Below are 16,891 nucleotides of genomic sequence, written 5' to 3'. Positions count from 1 at the left end.
TGTACTAAATTTTCCTGATAATTCTTCAATGAGAATGCAATATATTGTTTAATTTATAGCCCTATATGTTGATTTTGCTTAAATTTGAGTGTGTTTACATGCCGATATTACTAAAAACGACATCCTGCAACCAAAAATAATCAAATTATATCATGAAAATTGGTTTATTTAATTGAAACCATGCATTTTGTGGAGACTGCAGATAAGAAATTGCAGATATTGCGGTTATAATGGGATTTTAAGGTGGTTAATTTGAGTATGTAAATTTTTATGACAACATAATTGGCTTATACATAATCTATCTTGTCAAAACTACACAGAAAGTGTTTTGTTTTAAGTTTAGATAGTGATCTTCATAATGTATGGCCGCCTCTTTTGATCGTGCCCTCTGAATAATGGACACATTGTCTCAAAGTTAATGTTATTGTGTGAGCAAAAGATACCTTCTAATGTGTTAGAATTTGAATTCAACAGCTTAAGAGGACCTTAAGTCCATTTTACTATATTTTCCTAATAACTCTTCAATGAGAAGGCAATATATTGTTTAATTTGTAGCCCTATATGTTGATGTTGCTCATATTTGAGTATGTTTACATGCCAATATTACTAAAAACGACATCCTGCAACCAAAAATAATCAAATAACATCATGTAAAATTGGTTTATTTAATTGAAAACATGCATTTTGTGGAGACTGCAGATAAGAAATTGGTTGATTTAACAGGTAATATCATGCTATGTATGTTGATATTACTTAAATTTGATTGTGTTTACATGCCAATAATACCAGAAAATGAATTACTTTAACCAAAAATAATCAAATTACACCAAGTAAAATGGTTTATTTCATTGAAACCATGCATTTTGTGGAGACTGCAGATAAGAAATTGCAGATATTGCTGTTATAATGGGATTTTGAGGTGATTAGTTTGAGTATTTAACAAGTATGAAAGTTTTTATGACAACATAATTGGCTTATAGATAATCTATCTTGTCAAAACTTCACAGATCGTGTTTCGTTTTAAGTTTTGATAGTGATCTTTATAATGTATGGCCGCCTCTTTTGATCGTGCCCTTTGAATAATGGACTCATTGTCTTGAAGTTAATGTAATTGTGTGACTGCGGCGGCCACATGAAAGGCACGCGTTCGCGCCAGTTTGTTGCTTTGCCACGGATGACGTCAGGCCGCCTTGAAACCAGCTTGAAACCTGAAACCCCCTCTGGCCCCGCCCATCTTTCAAAAATCGAGGACGGGCTCTGATTGGCTACTCGGGGACATGTGACCAACGGTCGCGGGAAGTCCTTTGCCACGCGCGTGATAGGAAGAGGTTTTTTCAGTTCTTGACTCATTCAAAGTGTTTTTTGTAAACATTGGTGAGGTATTCTCGTGGAAAGACGTGGTTATCTGACTCGGGGAACAATTTAAAGAAGGTGAAGGGTTCTGGAACTCGACGGATACGGTACTTTGAGGTTAGTTTGTGAGCTAACGAGCAACTTTGGACGACGCTGCGTGGATGGGCGTGTAGCAGTTAGCAAACAAGCTAGCTTTAACACTTCCACGCACGTTTTTTGACTTTTTTTTTACAACTTTACCTTCACTTTAAGGTACTTACAGTTGTTTTTAAGTGGTTTAATCTCCAATACCACACTTTCAGAATAGTTAAGGGACTCAACCGCGTGCTTTTCCCGTCGACGAAGCTGGGGTTTAAACCCTGAAAATGTCGGACTACCGCCGCCACAGACACGGATCCCCCTCCCCGAAGATCCACCCAATCCGGCAGAAACTGCAGTTCACATCCAGCGATGGAGAGGACGATCTGATTGAGGACGTTAATAACAGCACAGGAGGAGAATCTGGCTTCACAGAGATGGACTCCCCTATGCCAGTTCGCAGGGACACCGTGGACAAGCGCCTGGAGGAGAGCAGCAGCAGCCCCCTGAACCAGACCAGCGGGGACGACGACGTGGAGCTGTGGGACGAGGAGAGTTTAGGTTCCCCGTCTCATCTGCGGTCACCGAGCAGTGTTATCTTTGCAAACTGCTCGCCGTCTCCGAGGAAGATGTCCCGGCTGTATGGAGGGTCACCTGAGAGGTCCTATGTGCAGGACGACGGAGAAGGATCCAGCTCCCCGATCCCAGACTGTCCCGACACACCTCCGCACAAAACCTTCAGGAACCTGCGGCTGTTTGATACACCACACACACCAAAGGTTGGTCTTTTGCACACTTTAACACCAGCTCTACATTAAAGTTAGCATGTGATCATTCTCAGATCAAATTAAGACTACTTTTTCTGCAGAAACTCCCACAAACGAGGTAAAAACTGCAAGATATCTTCAAGTTTCTTTGGTTGCTTGCACTCCCACACACTGGATCTCGTGTAAGGACAGAAACTAGACACCAATCTGCCATAAAAAGCACAAAAATCAAGTCAGATCTCTGGAAAAGTTTCTGATAAGTACCCCTAAATGTCATGCATTCGAGACCAGCTGCAGAATTAAACACATTAACATCATATTTGAAGGGGAAATGTGGGTGAAAAAAAATCTTTTTGCACTTCTGATACATACAATGTAAAGTTTTTGGATGCAAGGGACAACACTGGTAAGACAACCTGCACGAAACTAGGTCAACTAGGTGGTTAAGGTGCTTTAGACTCCTTTTCTGCAGAAACTCCCAAACATAAGACAAAAACTGCAATATATCTTCAAGTTTCTTTGGCTGTTTGCACTCTCAACACACTGGATCTCGTGTCAGGACAGAAACTAGACACCAATGTGCAATAAAAAGCACAAAAACAAGTCATATCTCTGGAAAAGTTTCTGTCAGGCATTTGTGACCAACTGCAGAATTAAACACCTCTATATGTGATGGTGAAAACCACTTCTTTAACACCTCTGATACACACATTTGACTGTTTTTGGATGTAATGTGCAACACTTGTAAGAAAACCTGCCCAAAACTAGGTCAACTAGGTGTTTAAGGTGCTGAGATCTCTTTAATGTCAACTTTTGGACATACTTTTTTCAACTTAATTTCTGATCCTTCTCAGAACAAATTGAGACTACTTTTTCTGCAGAAACTCTCACAAATGAGACAAAAACTGCAAGTTATCTTCAGGTTTCTTTGATTATTTGAACTCTTAACACCCTTGATCTTGTGTCAGGACAGAAACAGGTCAGGTCTCTTGAAACGTTGGTGATAAGTACCCCTTAAGTCATGCATTTGTGTCCAGCTGCAGAATTAAACACCTCAACTTTATATTTAAAGGTGAAAACACTTCTTTTAACACCTCTGATACACACATTTTAAAGTTTTTGGATGTAAGGTGTTACACTGGTAAGACAATCTGCACAAAACTAGCAATAAACTAGGTCAACTAGGTGTTTAAGGTGTTGAGATCTCTTAAATGTCAATGCTTAAACATACTAATTTCAGGTTAAGTCTCAGAAAAAGGCACATAAACTAAAACCTAAGTGTTCAGCTTGAGTGATTTTGCAGAAACACCAACAAACATTTTCAGAGAAGGAACATCCTTACAGTTTCAGGAGATCTTTGTACCCCAAAAACTGTGGATCTGAGGTTTAAGACGAAGGAGAAATTGCAGGAAAAGCAACACACCATACCAATTTCACTGATTTTTGTCTCTAAATTTGGATTAAACTTTAGCAGAAGGAAACTCCAACTCTTTAAATGTCAAAGAACAGGCAGAAAAAGCCTCAAATCAGTCAATAAGTCGTACTTGTTGTTCAAACTCTTCAATTCAAACTCTTGAATGTTGTGTATTCACGATCGTACACACAGTTAAAGAACTCTGCGTCCTTTCCATAATGCAGAAACACCCTCGTGCGTCATTTTTTAAAAGTCTGTAAAGCTCCTCGTTCAGTTTGTTCTCCCGACACAAAGACTCCTCCTGGTTTAAATGACTCCAGACTTACATAAGTAAACCAGGTCAAATTTTGAATTCAAGGGAAAACTTGTGCTGCGTCAGTTAAGCCCGGTGACCCACTTACGGCACAACTGTACTGTTACATAACGCTCTCACTGTAGTGGAGGTCCTGCCAGATGATTCATCCTCTGGGAGTTGAATGTCTGGGCATGTCTCTGAATCACTTTTAAAGTTTAAATTTTCAGCCACCGCCCTCTTTTTCAGATCATATGCTTGTTTTGTTTATTTTGAACCTGGTTTCTCTTTTATCCACCTTTCCCCTCCTTTCTTTTTTAAAACTCAACAAGTCATTAAACCTCTCTTTTTCCTTTTCAGAGCTTGTTGTCCAGAGCGAGAGGCTCCGGTCCGGGATCCTCCAGAAGAGTCGCCTTGTTCAAGAATGTGGAGCCCGCTGGAAAGTCAATCACAGACAGCAGCAGGAGACAGCAGACCCCTCTAGTCAACTTTAACCCCTTCACCCCCGACTCCCTCCTCATACAGTCCGCCACACAGCAGAGGAACAACAGGAAGAGGGCGCACTGGAACGAGTATGTTGACCAGATGTTCTCACAATTTCAGAAGCATGTTTTACCCCCAGAGAAAGAAAGACCTGCATGTACACATTTATACTTAAAACCCCCCTCAGACCTGCAAACCGGTTCCTCACAGGTCGCAGAGTTCTGTCTTAACACACATCAAAGCCATTGTTAAAACAACCCGATACGTTGCAGCCGTTGACGAGGAACAGGAGGGTTTGGCCGGGGACCAGGACCTCATGGTTACTGGTTAAACTCTGCCATGTGCTTGTGAAGCCCTCGGTGCTGCCCCCTACTGGACAGAATGCTAACAGCACATCTATTGTCTCTGATGTTTCAGCTCCTGCGGTGAAGACATGGAGGCGAGTGACGGAGAGGGAGAGGAAGAAGTGCTGCCGCCGTCCAAGGTAATAAAGTGTTCACGTGAAGTTCTTTTATTAAATAATGAACAGCTTGATTCTCCTCATTTTTATAAGTTATCTGTGCTTTTCTGAGGTTTGTTGATTTATCAGGCAGCCTTTAAAATGTCTGAGAATAATCAGGGCTCAAAGGAACATCCTAAAACGTCTTATTTGACCAACCCTGATTGAAACTTAAGATATTTTTAATCTAAATGTTTGCATACTGCTAGATTAAGTTGTTTCCTCTTTAAATTGTGCAACACATTGAAAAGAAACAACTCTTTCCCCCTCAGCTTTTTGTGTTTGAACTCTCCAGAAACTCAAATATGATCCGTTTAATAAATTAGCACACCCCATTTTAATGCTTCTGTAAAATCAGCTTGTTTTAGACTATGTGCATGTTTTAATAAACTTCCTCCTCTTCTTCATTTCAGAGAATCACCATGATGGAGAGCAACATGATGTCCCGGTACGCCTCCGAGTTCCTCGAGCTGGAGAAGATCGGCTGCGGCGAGTTCGGCGCCGTGTTCAAGTGTGTGAAGAGACTCGACGGCTGTATCTACGCCATCAAGAGATCGAAGAAACCTCTGGCGGGATCCGTAGACGAGTAAGTGCCGTTTTTAGAAGACAAAACAAATTCTGTTTGAGCTTTGAAATGATCCGTCTTGAAACTCCTCCTTTTGCGTACGTGCACAAAGAAGCATCTAAATATATTTACAGCAGAGACCCGAGTAGCATTCCCCTCCTTCATTAAAACTTCCTCCACGTCTGTCTTTAATTAAAACCCTCCTCCTCCTCTTCCTCTGCAGACAGAACGCCCTGCGGGAGGTGTACGCCCACGCCGTGCTGGGCCAGCATCCCCACGTGGTGCGCTATTACTCCGCCTGGGCCGAGGACGACCACATGCTCATCCAGAACGAGTACTGCAACGGCGGCACGCTCTCGGACGTCATCACGGAGAACTACAGGCGGCTCAGCTACCTGACGGAGCTGGAGCTGAAGGATCTGCTGCTGCAGGTCACACGGGGACTCAAATACATCCACTCCACCTCTCTGGTGCACATGGACATCAAACCTAGTGAGTACACGCTGCTGTGAAACCATCGTTGTGATACTTTTTCTTCTTCGGAGCAAGAGCCTGACTGTTTCTTCTTCTTTCTCAGGCAACATATTTATCTCAAGGAAGACGGTACCAAGCTGTGACGAGTGTGACGACGATGAAGCTCTGACCACCAGTGTTATCTATAAAATAGGTGAGCAGCCTTCACCGCTCTGCTTGTTTTTTCCTTTCATTAAAATGTTTACCTTCATATCTTTAACCTCTCCTCTTACCTCTTCCTCTCCAGGTGATCTCGGTCACGTGACTCGAGTCAACAACCCTCAGGTGGAGGAGGGAGACAGCAGATTCCTCGCCAACGAAGTCTTACAAGAGGTTCGTAGTCGTCCTTTCAAACTTCATCTCCATTAGCCGAATGTCACATACAGAACTTATAATAATCCTCCCTCTGTGTCTGATCTCTGCAGGATTACAGTAACCTGAGGAAGGCAGACATCTTCGCTCTGGCTCTGACGGTCGTGAGCGCCTCGGGGGCGGAGCCTCTTCCCACCAACGGAGACAAATGGCACGAGATCCGACAGGGCAGACTCCCCGCCATCCCTCAAGTGCTCTCACAGGACTTCCTGAGTCTCCTCAAGGTAAGAGTCGACGTGATGTCTGTGTGTGTGATGGAGGAGGAGAGGACTGGAGGGTTTCTATGTTTCCTGTTGAGTTCAGGATTATATTTAAAGTTAATTTGAATCATTTGATTTTTTTTCCTGTTAATCTCTGGTGTATAAATCCTGCTCTTCAAATATTTATGTAGCATTTACTTCTGGAAATATTAAACGATTTTGTCTCCTTTTTTAAATCATAACTTTTAACACAATTAGGAATCATAAGGACACATTTTAAGAGGAAACTGGTGATACTGATCTGATCTAATCTCCTAAAATGTGAATATTTCTGTTCTGAGGACAAAATTAAAAGGAATCCTGGTCTTGTGGAAACACTGATTTACCTTTCTCTCTTACTTTTATGACATGTTGTTGACCAAATAATAGAAACCAGGAGACAAATCAACAATCAAAAGTTCCTCATCCAAGCATTAATCTGATTAAACCAGTAATTCCATCCACTGTTTGATGACTTGACGTTTGATGTTTTCCTTTTGTCTTCTAGCTGATGATCCACCCTGATCCCAGCAGACGACCCTCGACCTCCGACCTCATCAAACACCCGGTTCTCCTAACGGCCGCCAGGATGAGCGCAGACCAGCTCCGAGTCGAGCTCAACGCAGAGAAGTTCAAGAACGCACTGCTGCAGAAGTAAGACCACATACCGCAGATTTTTGAGTTTTTGGATGAGTCTTGATCAATAAAATGATAAAGTAAATAGTTTGATTGTCACAGTCTGAAATAGTCATTACTTTGTGTTACTTGGTTGATATTTTAGAGCTAAAATAAGTCACTTTAAAGTGTCTTAAAGTTAGTTTTTCATAAATTTTAGGCTTTTTCTGATGTTTTACACCCTCTAAGATTCATAAAAAAGAGAAATAATCAACAGTTTCTTTGCTTTTTTGTCGTATTTTAAAGATTACCTGAATTTTCTTGCTTTTTAACGTCTGCTCAGGCAATAAATATTTAAATGGTTAACTATTTTGGACATTTTTACTCACAATTTTCTTGCACTGAAAGGGTAACTAAGTAATTTGCAGATCCAAGCATTAAATGCTTCATCTTAAATGTCAGAATATTTAGTTTAAATCTCCTGTGATTCAAATCATTCAGTCTTCATTCAGTTGTGTATCTCGTTCTCTCCTGGTGTCATTAACGCTCACCTCTCTCCCTGTGTCCTCCTCAGAGAGCTGAAGAAGGCCCAGCAGGCCCGAGCAGCAGCCGAGGAGAAGGTTCTATCCACCGACCGAATCCTGACCCGCTCCACGCTCCAGTCCAACCCCAGAAACTCCAGACTCATCGGGAAGAAGATGAACCGATCGGTCAGCCTCACCATCTACTGAGACTTTGACCCCAAACAGGAAGGCTCACGGACCTTTAAAATGAAACCTGTTCAGAACAGAACCGGTCTGTCTTGTCGTCGTTGTTGGCGGGGAGACAGACGCCTGTCAGTCGAGGTGTTGGGCTCCTGAGCCCAGTCAAAGCTGTGTAGACTGTTACCTTACTGGAAATCAACCCACCAAGACTCCCAGACTTTTTCAGATGAACTTAAAAACATTCCCTTTAAAGGTAGCTACCGTACCTTTCCTACACTCGGTCATTCCTTCAGTTTGAACAGACGCCGGGCTCCGCCTCCGTCTCTGTCCTTGCACTTCCCTCGACAACGATCAGAAGCTGCAGTGAAGCTCTCTCCTTCAGTGTGAATGTACTCGCCGCACCTTACTGCCTGTCAAACGCCTGACGCTGGGTACCGGAGGGTCTGAGAACTGACTGAGGGTTCTGTTTGTAAAGGAGCACTTTGGAGGCAACGCGTTGGATTTTGCCGGAAGAGAAAAAAAAACTGCTGCTATTGATGTTTTTGTGTGTATCAGGGTTTGGCCAGTTTCAGGTTGGATCGTTCTTGAGGTCATTGGCTCTTATTTTCACGTAGCAGGAGTCCGCTCATGTACACGTTTTACTTCCGGGTAGAATAGAAGCTGGATCATGCCGTTCCTAGAGAATCATCCAGTGAATCTGCTAATCCATGATCAGTCCTGTTTGTTTGGATCCTTAGTGTTTGAACCCCCCCTGTTGATCGGTGCGGCCAACCCTGCCTGTAGCATTAGAACAATCACTGTCCTGTTCTCTGGATCCTCACATGTTCCTCTTATCTTTATGTTTCTCCCATTAGACTCATCTTCAATTACCGTTAAGAGAAAAACCCTCTGTTTGTTCCTGTAACCTCTAACATGAATCTTTGTTGTTTTGTAAATATGTTCTTTTAATAAATTCTCACTTCCCAAATATTCTGGTTTTAAGAAGACTCTTATTTTACATGCACAGACGTTGGTGTTCATTACCCGGCTGTCTTACTCATCTTCAGGTTGTGTAAGATGCTTGATTCTGATTGGTCAAAACCCCTTGACAATGGTTATTAACTTTCACCAAACACAATGTGTTTAGTTTTGGTTAGCATGCTAAATCTGCAGGCTACAGACATTTTCATATTGGATCCTGCCCATCAACATGATCGAGTAGAGCAGGTGAGAGAAACTTTAGGTTAGCGGTCTCTACAAAGAAACTGAAACCATGAGCGGTGGTGATGATAGCAGCAGGGTTCAAAGTTGTGACATTAGTTTATTTTTATAGGTGTGTGAACCACAGAGCTCAGAGAAGAAGGAGAGCTGAATGAGGACAGTTTCATGTTCAATCCACCAAAACACGCAGAGAAGAATCCATCAAAATGGAACAATCACTGACGTGGAATAAGTGGGACTATTTTTAAAAACTGTAAACATAAATCAATTTAAATCAATAAAATCATTGTTCATTCTAGTTCCAATAACTACCTGTTAACCACACATTATCCCTTACATAATAATACAGAAAAATAAACCCCGCCCCCCTTCCCATTCCCCTTCATACATAAACATAATCAATGTAGAAGGCTTTTGAGTTTTGCAGAAAGCAGCTTCCAGATCTCTCTGTCGCCTCCTTTGGAATCATCTACCAGTCAGGGTCCGGGAGGCAGACACCCTCTCCACTTTTAAGAGTAGACTTAAAACTTTCCTTTTTGATAAAGCTTATAGTTAGAGCTGGATCAGGCTTGGACCAGCTTTTGTCATGCTGCTATAGGCCTAGACTGCCAGGGGAATTGGCACACTGACACACTGGGATCCTAGCTCACCTTCTTCCCCCCCAACCCCTTCATCACTTACTTTAACTCTGCCTGTCCCATTAAAGTTACTAACCATAGACCTTTCTGGAGTCCCTGAGCTCCATTGTCTCGTAGATTCCTCTGAGCTGCCGTAGACGTCCTCCTGCTGTGGACGATCTGGACTCCAGCTGATGCGGACGTGCTGGACTCCAGCGGCAACAGCTTCTACGACTCGTCTCATCACTATCACTTCTCTCTCTTACTCCCCTCTATCTGTCTTTCCAGACCCAACTCGGTCGAGGCATGATGGCTGTCTAACATGAGTCTGGTTCTGCCTGAGGTTTCTGCCTGTTAAAAGGAAGTTTTTCCTCACCACTGTAACTAGCTAAATACTGCGATGTGCAATGCTCATGATGGATTAAGGTGGGGTCAGACTGAGTCTTACCCTGTCTTGAAGTTGGGTCTCTGTTCATAATTTGACATAGAGTGGTCTAGACCTCCTATGTTTGTAAAAGCGTCTTGAGATAACGTTTGTTGTGATTTGGCGCTATACAAATAAAGATTGATTGATTGATTGATTTTTCCCCATGAACTCTGGCAGTAGATTACGGTGGCTGGTAAGTGTATGCAAATTTACAAAGGATGAAACACTGTAACAAAGTTGGAGACAAATTTACATTTTGGAAAACATTTTTAAATTGTATTAAAAAAAAGGCCAAAACCAATGTACAAAATCAGGAACAATTTTATAAGAGACAGAACATTTTTACAAGCGACTAAAAAAACTACAAATGGCAGATTCTGAAACATGAAAATGTCCAACAGCCAGGGAATCAATATATATTTGACATTATAGCAATCTTGTCTCCGATAAAATATTTTGATTCGACTGATGGGAGAACACCTCAAAATGTGTTCCTGCCAATCACAGCCTGCCAATTCAAAATAAAAAACACTGTCAATTTAGCATATACATTTATTTTGAAATCCCAAATCAGATATAGCTGTGATACAGGGATCGCTGTGGCACGTCTTAGCTCCGTCTCGGAGTGTGTCACCTGCTGTCAGATGCTGATTTCTTCTTCCAGCAGGACGTAGCACCTGCCCACAGCGCCAAAACTACAACCTAAAGGACTGCTGACTGTGATATTACTGTGCTTGATCAGCCAACTCATCTGACCTGAACCCCTACTGAGAATCTGTGGAATATTTATCAGTTTGAAAAAGAACAAACATATTATTATTTTTACCTTTCGTACATATTTCTTTTTTGAATATTAACACAATATTGTATTGTATTTTCACTATAATTTTTTCTCTCTTCTCTATTTATCTGTTTTCAAATTCTTATTGTTATTCATTATTATAGTTTAATTAATTTGTTCATTCACTTATCTACTAATTTTGTATTTCTTTACAAGAAAACAGAACATCACTTGCCTGAATTGTTAACATTGATCTTCTTTATATCCACATCCACATCACTCCAGTTCTTAGATCTCTACACTGGCTTCCTGTCTGTCAGAGAATAGACTTTAAAATCCTGCTGATGGTTTATAAAGCACTGAATGGTTTAGGCCCAAAATACATAGCTGATCTGCTACTACTTTATGAACCACCTCGACCTCTGAGGTCATCAGGTACTGGTCTGCTTTCAGTCCCTAGAGTCAGAAGGAAACATGGTGAAGCAGCGTTTAGTCATTATGCACCACATATCTGGAACACACTCCCTGAAAGCTGCAGGTCTGCTCCAACCCTCACCTCTTTTAAATCAAAGACTAAGACTTTTTTATTTGCCACTGCCTTCCTATCTTATATTATTTTAACCCACTTTAAATTAAAATTTTAATGTAATTTTTAATATATTTCTAATTTTCCTTTTCTTTTCTGTTTTATGTGTTCTTTTATGCTTGTCTGAATGTCTCCAATGCTTTTAATGTTTTAATGTAAAGCACATTGAGTTGCCCTCGTGTATGAAATGCGCTATACAAATAAAGCTGCCTTGCCTTGCCTTGCCTTATATGATGTGTAAAAATTCAAATAAACAGATCTTTGAAAAAATAAATAAATATCGAACATTTTTAAAGTGTAATTCTTTTTTTATACAGAACATTAAGTGAAGACTTGATCCTTGTAAAATTAAGATTATTTTCCTTTGATAATCACAGCCTTATTCTGGTAATTATGAAGGAATGATGACTTCATTCTTGTAATATTGCACGTTTTTGTCTCAGAATAATTGTATTCTCGTAAAATAAATACTTTAGTCATGTGAAAAGTTACCACTCTTCTTAAACCATCACTTTTTTAATGTCTCTATCTTTTTTTCTTTCTTTTTTTAAATGTAAATTAAGTATAAAATGTTGTTTCTGTCTTCCTAATGGGTGGAAGGTTTATTTGCGCATGCTCAGTCAGAGTCTTTCTCCTGTTTGGAGTCATTGTTACAGCTGTTCCCTGTCTCCTGTACTTTTGGAGCCTGCTGGACAACTTTTAAATAGTTTTTCAGTCTCTTTAGAAAACAAATAAACTCTTTAAATAGTCTAAATCTGCAGCCCTGTCCTTGTTAGTTTGAGCCTCACACACCATCTTCACCCTGAGTGTGTGTTTGTGTGTTTTCTCGCTGAGTGGAGCTGCAGCTCTTCTCTCATTCTCACGCTGAACACGCAGCTCGAGCTGCAGTGACAGCGCGTCACGTGACTGCTGCTCCACAGTGTGAGTCCAACAGACGACAGATCACACACTCACACAGAGCGACAGAGGAAGAAACACACACAGACTCACACACACTCACTCACACACAGTGAGAAGAGAAACAAGCTGAACTTTGAGGGGAAAAGCTCGAAGATGCCTCTCCGGGAAGAACTGTTGAAATCCATATGGCACGCGTTCACAGCTCTGGATGTGGATCAGAGTGGGAAGGTGTCCAAATCTCAGCTCAAGGTAAACTTTATCCTGGTTTTATTTCTCTGTGAGGTGGAGTTCAGCCAAGCAGGAAACACTTGATCTACAGGCTCAAAGTTTTCCTCTGCTGTGAGTTTGTTATTGTTTGTTTCTGTGGATTTACGCATGATCCAGAGCTGCAGAGACGCACCTGTTCATCAGTTCACACTGATTCAAGCAAATAATGAATCCTCTGCATGACTAACACCAAAATACACTGATCCTAAATATTCTTGGGATAAAATTTGAACTCATCTGAACTCAAATTAGTCAAAGTTTGACATTAAAAGGTCTCATAACTGTGGAGGAGGAAATATTAAAGTGATCTAATTAATGCAATTAAAGTTCCTGCAAAATGACTGTAACATCAAGAGTCCTAAATTAAAATTACTCCTGCATATTACAAGGAGAGTGTTCATAGTGTATTCAAAGTTAGAGTACACAATGTCCCAATGACTGTCACACTGCTTTATATTCTATCATTATTTTATTTTAACTCCAGCATCATGTTTACACTTGATGTTTGAAGTACAGGCAGGAAAAAGTGACTATGGTAGAAGTACACAACACAGAACAATGCCTCCTATAACAGCTACAGGAGTGCACAGATGTCTGTGGATAGTTTAAGTTGTATAATTCTCTGTGCAGCAAAATAAGTGTCAGAGTCAGATTGTACATTAGTGGATACTTGTTTGTACTATGTTAATTTTTATTTATTTTGTATCTGTCATTGTCCTTCCTCTTTTCACGTTTTAAAAAAACAAACAGTGCAGACACGTTTCTCTGTTTTTAAGTAGTTATTTTTAATTTTTATTATCATTATTATTTGTATTTATTTATTATTTTATTCATGTATTATTCTTATTCTTATTCTTATGATTAAATTATTATATTACTTCTGATCAATGCAGATTGATGTAAAAGCAGGATTTGTTTTTATTTCCTAGCTTTCCTACTATAATCTCCTGGTGTTAAATACTTGATTCTGATTGGTCCAAAACTCACAACATCGATAAGTAAATTTCTGATCAGAAAGATGATGATACCAGAGACAACCTGATCACTAATGTCATGTCAAATTAATCTGTGACACGTTTCACCTCTGCCTCTTGACACTGTGCCAAAAACTTTTAAGCCTAGTTTATATTTCTACGTCGAATCGACAGCGTAGCCTACTCGTGTAAGTCTGCAAGCACTATGATTGGCTGTACATCGACCATGTATTTCATCTACTCCGACGTCTCCTCTCTATGCTTCCCTTGTAATCATTGCTGCATGATAAACAGCAACATGTATCAGCTCTACATTAACATAGCGGGGCCGGAAACAGGCGACCAGACTATCAGAGAGACCACACTGCCCTCAAGCAATTCGACGTAGTATTGCTGCACAACACGGACAAATCGAAGTATGAAGTGCTCACATCCACGTCAACCACTGCTGTGTAGGGTCAACGCAGAAGTATAAACCAGGCTTTAGCATTCTTAATACCTTGGCTCAGCAACATGGAGGATATTTTAATGTTCACTTTAATGTGAATTATAAAAAAAGAAGCTAGCTGATGTTTTAAAGGTGACATTTCATGCAAAATTGACTTTTTAATGGTTCTCTACCTGAAATATGTGTCCCTGTCTACAAACCCCCCGAGAATGAAAAAAATCCATTCTGCCCCTGTTCTGATTTCTCCACCTTTCTGTAAATGTGTCTAAAACGAACCGTTTCAGACTTCCGTGTTTTTGTTACGTAACAACAATATCCGGTCTGTCACGGAGTCAGAGCTCGGAGCTTGTTCAGCCCATAGACTGTATAAAATAATACTGAATCCCTCCTCCGTTTTTCATTCCCTGCATAAATGTGTGCTAACAAGGAGCTTAGGAGGGAGGCATGCTAGTTGTAGGCTGTCTTAATAAACACAAAGGTCGGTTTTACTCCCCACGTCTGCAGATTTGAAGATCTAGTGGATGATTTTTATTTGTCATGGATAAGTGCTAGCGCTAATTGGCATAGCCACATAGCTACATGTTCATAGCTGTAGCTGTAGCTGTAGCTGTGTACCAAGACACACGTCTACATACTGACAAATAAAACAACAAGAAACACTAAATCTGTGACCAATGGTTCAGAAAGGTCCTGCTGCCTTTCTGGCAGAGGTCGGTTTTACTCCCCACGTCTGCAGATTTGAAGATCTAGTGGATGATTTTTATTTATCATGGATAAGTGCTAGCGCTAGTTAGCATAGCCACATAGCTACATGTTGGTAGCTGTGTACCAAGACACACGTCTACATACTGATAAATAAAACAACAAGAAACACTAAATCTGTGACCAATCGTTCAGAAAGGTCCTGCTACAGGCGCCTCTCCGTCAGGATCAGATTCAGAGGGTTGAAGTAACGCGACCTCTGAGCAGCCGTGTATATTCAGCCAACATGTAAACATTAGATCAACGTGCTGGAGAGCCGAGGCACATCCACTTCCAGAGGGGGCGTGGTCAGAGGGAAAACAGAGTGTTCTGATGAGGAATGAAGAAGAGGGTTTTTCAGGCAGACCAAAATCTGATTTCAAAGTGTTTTTTTGAGCATAAACTTTAAAGACATGTTTTGGGGACCTCTTAGACCAATATATATTGATGAAAAAAGCATATGTCCCCTTTAACTCATGTCCCAACAGGAAGTTTATAAATCAATAAAATCATCTTTTGATGAATATTTTCCATCAACATGTTTACAGCTTGAGCTTGTAGTCGGATAATATGCAGGGTAATGTAAAGTGAGCAGGTGGTTATGGGAATTAGAACCCTGACAGGGCGAGCAGGACCTGGATGAAAAGCAGAGGGATTCTAGTTCCCATAACCACCTGCTCACTTTGCATTATCTCTTACTTATAATTACTGTAACTTCAGATTGTTGTCACTATTGATTCGTCTGGTGATTGAGGTTTTTGTCCGTAAAAGCTTGAAAAATTTTAAAAAAGTGATGCCACAATTACCCAGAATGCTTGGTGATGCATTAACAGTGTTTGATCTGTTTATTTATTAGTCTGAACATCTAAATGATCTAAATTAAACTCAACATTTATGAAGAAAAGGCAGCTGAAGCTAAAATCATGTCATTTAGTAGGACTCAAGTTTGGAAGGATGGTTCAAATAGTCGTTTTTCTTTTAATGAAGACATAATTTCGGCGGCAATTTAACTTATTTATACATTTTCTGAAGTCACTAAAGCTGTTCAAAGACAGAAAGGAAGAATATTTACCTCTGAACTCTAGAGGCAGGAGAAGTTCAGACTTAGAAATATAAATTTTGTGTTAATTCATTCATTTATTAACTTCATTCAACCATCAAATCAATCTTTCTTACATTAATGTTTTTACAGGAAACTTGGTAAATGTGTCGTTCATTGAGGTTAAACTGGGTCAGTATCAGAGGACTGTGGAGCAAGAGTTAACTTTCTTACATTTCCAGGGGATGAATTTCAACATGTTAAAGTGACACACCCACGTTACTCCAGCAGTGTGACGGCCAATGTTCGGTTTAACAGGGAATCAAGAGGAAAGGTCAGAGTTCAAGTCAGCTGGATCTGAAGATAAAGATGCAGAGATATTTTAATCAGTGGATCATTTATTACAAACAGAGAGTGTCTTTAAAAACAGAAGAAAACCTCCTTCATCTGCTGTAACAAGATATTTATATTTCCATACTGTCTCCCCTTCATTAATAATAGAAACTCAATTCAAAACCTTTATTTATTCTCGTAAAGACATCAAGTTTCCCTCATTTCCAATGTTGTCAACATCACAGGCACATCGAAACAACAAAACAAACACACGTAATCATTCACAGATCAAATTTGAGACACAGTCATCAGAGGGCAAAGTCTTAAACTCTGCAAAAGAAGGAAAAGATATCAACTTGATAGACTGTTGGAGGGTTTCCATTGATTTGATTTAAGGGCATCAATGTAGTGTGTGAACTCAAGGGGGTTTCAGAATGAGCCAATCAGGAGATAGAGTCATGTAGGATCCAGTAGCTTTCCAGTAAGGGCCTTAAAAATTGAATGATATATGAAATACACATGATTATTTGAAGCAGCTGTAGGTTAGAGGTTGAGATGCATTGTGGGAAATGTAGGCTCAAGTGTACATACACTACCAGTCAAAAGTTTGGACACACCTTCTCATTCAAGGGTTTGTATTTATTTTAAATATTGTAAACACTGTAGATTAATGCTGAATACATC

General features: G+C 40.4%; 2 protein-coding genes across 2 annotated transcripts in view; both read left to right on the top strand.

The window, feature by feature from the left end:
* Positions 1-1,270: 1,270 nt before the first annotated feature.
* Positions 1,271-8,863, top strand: wee1 (WEE1 G2 checkpoint kinase). The gene is made up of 10 exons (XM_034685952.1): positions 1,271-2,210; positions 4,265-4,476; positions 4,805-4,871; positions 5,300-5,472; positions 5,675-5,943; positions 6,029-6,118; positions 6,212-6,297; positions 6,390-6,560; positions 7,084-7,229; positions 7,765-8,863. Exons 1-10 carry the CDS (start codon positions 1,719-1,721, stop codon positions 7,919-7,921), a joined length of 1,863 nt encoding a protein of 620 aa, XP_034541843.1. The 5' UTR covers positions 1,271-1,718; the 3' UTR covers positions 7,922-8,863.
* A 3,480-nt stretch (positions 8,864-12,343) lies between these two features.
* swap70b (switching B cell complex subunit SWAP70b) overlaps positions 12,344-16,891 on the top strand; it is a 45,967-nt gene continuing 41,419 nt past the window's right edge. Inside the window, exon 1 of the mRNA XM_034685274.1 lies at positions 12,344-12,654. Coding sequence (XP_034541165.1) covers positions 12,559-12,654 — 96 coding nt within the window. The 5' untranslated portion in view covers positions 12,344-12,558. The remainder of the gene's footprint in view (positions 12,655-16,891) is intronic.

The sequence above is a fragment of the Notolabrus celidotus genome, chromosome 6 (genome assembly GCF_009762535.1).
Source record: "Notolabrus celidotus isolate fNotCel1 chromosome 6, fNotCel1.pri, whole genome shotgun sequence".
Taxonomy (NCBI): domain Eukaryota; kingdom Metazoa; phylum Chordata; class Actinopteri; order Labriformes; family Labridae; genus Notolabrus; species Notolabrus celidotus.
This window is presented reverse-complemented; position numbering and strand designations above follow the sequence as displayed.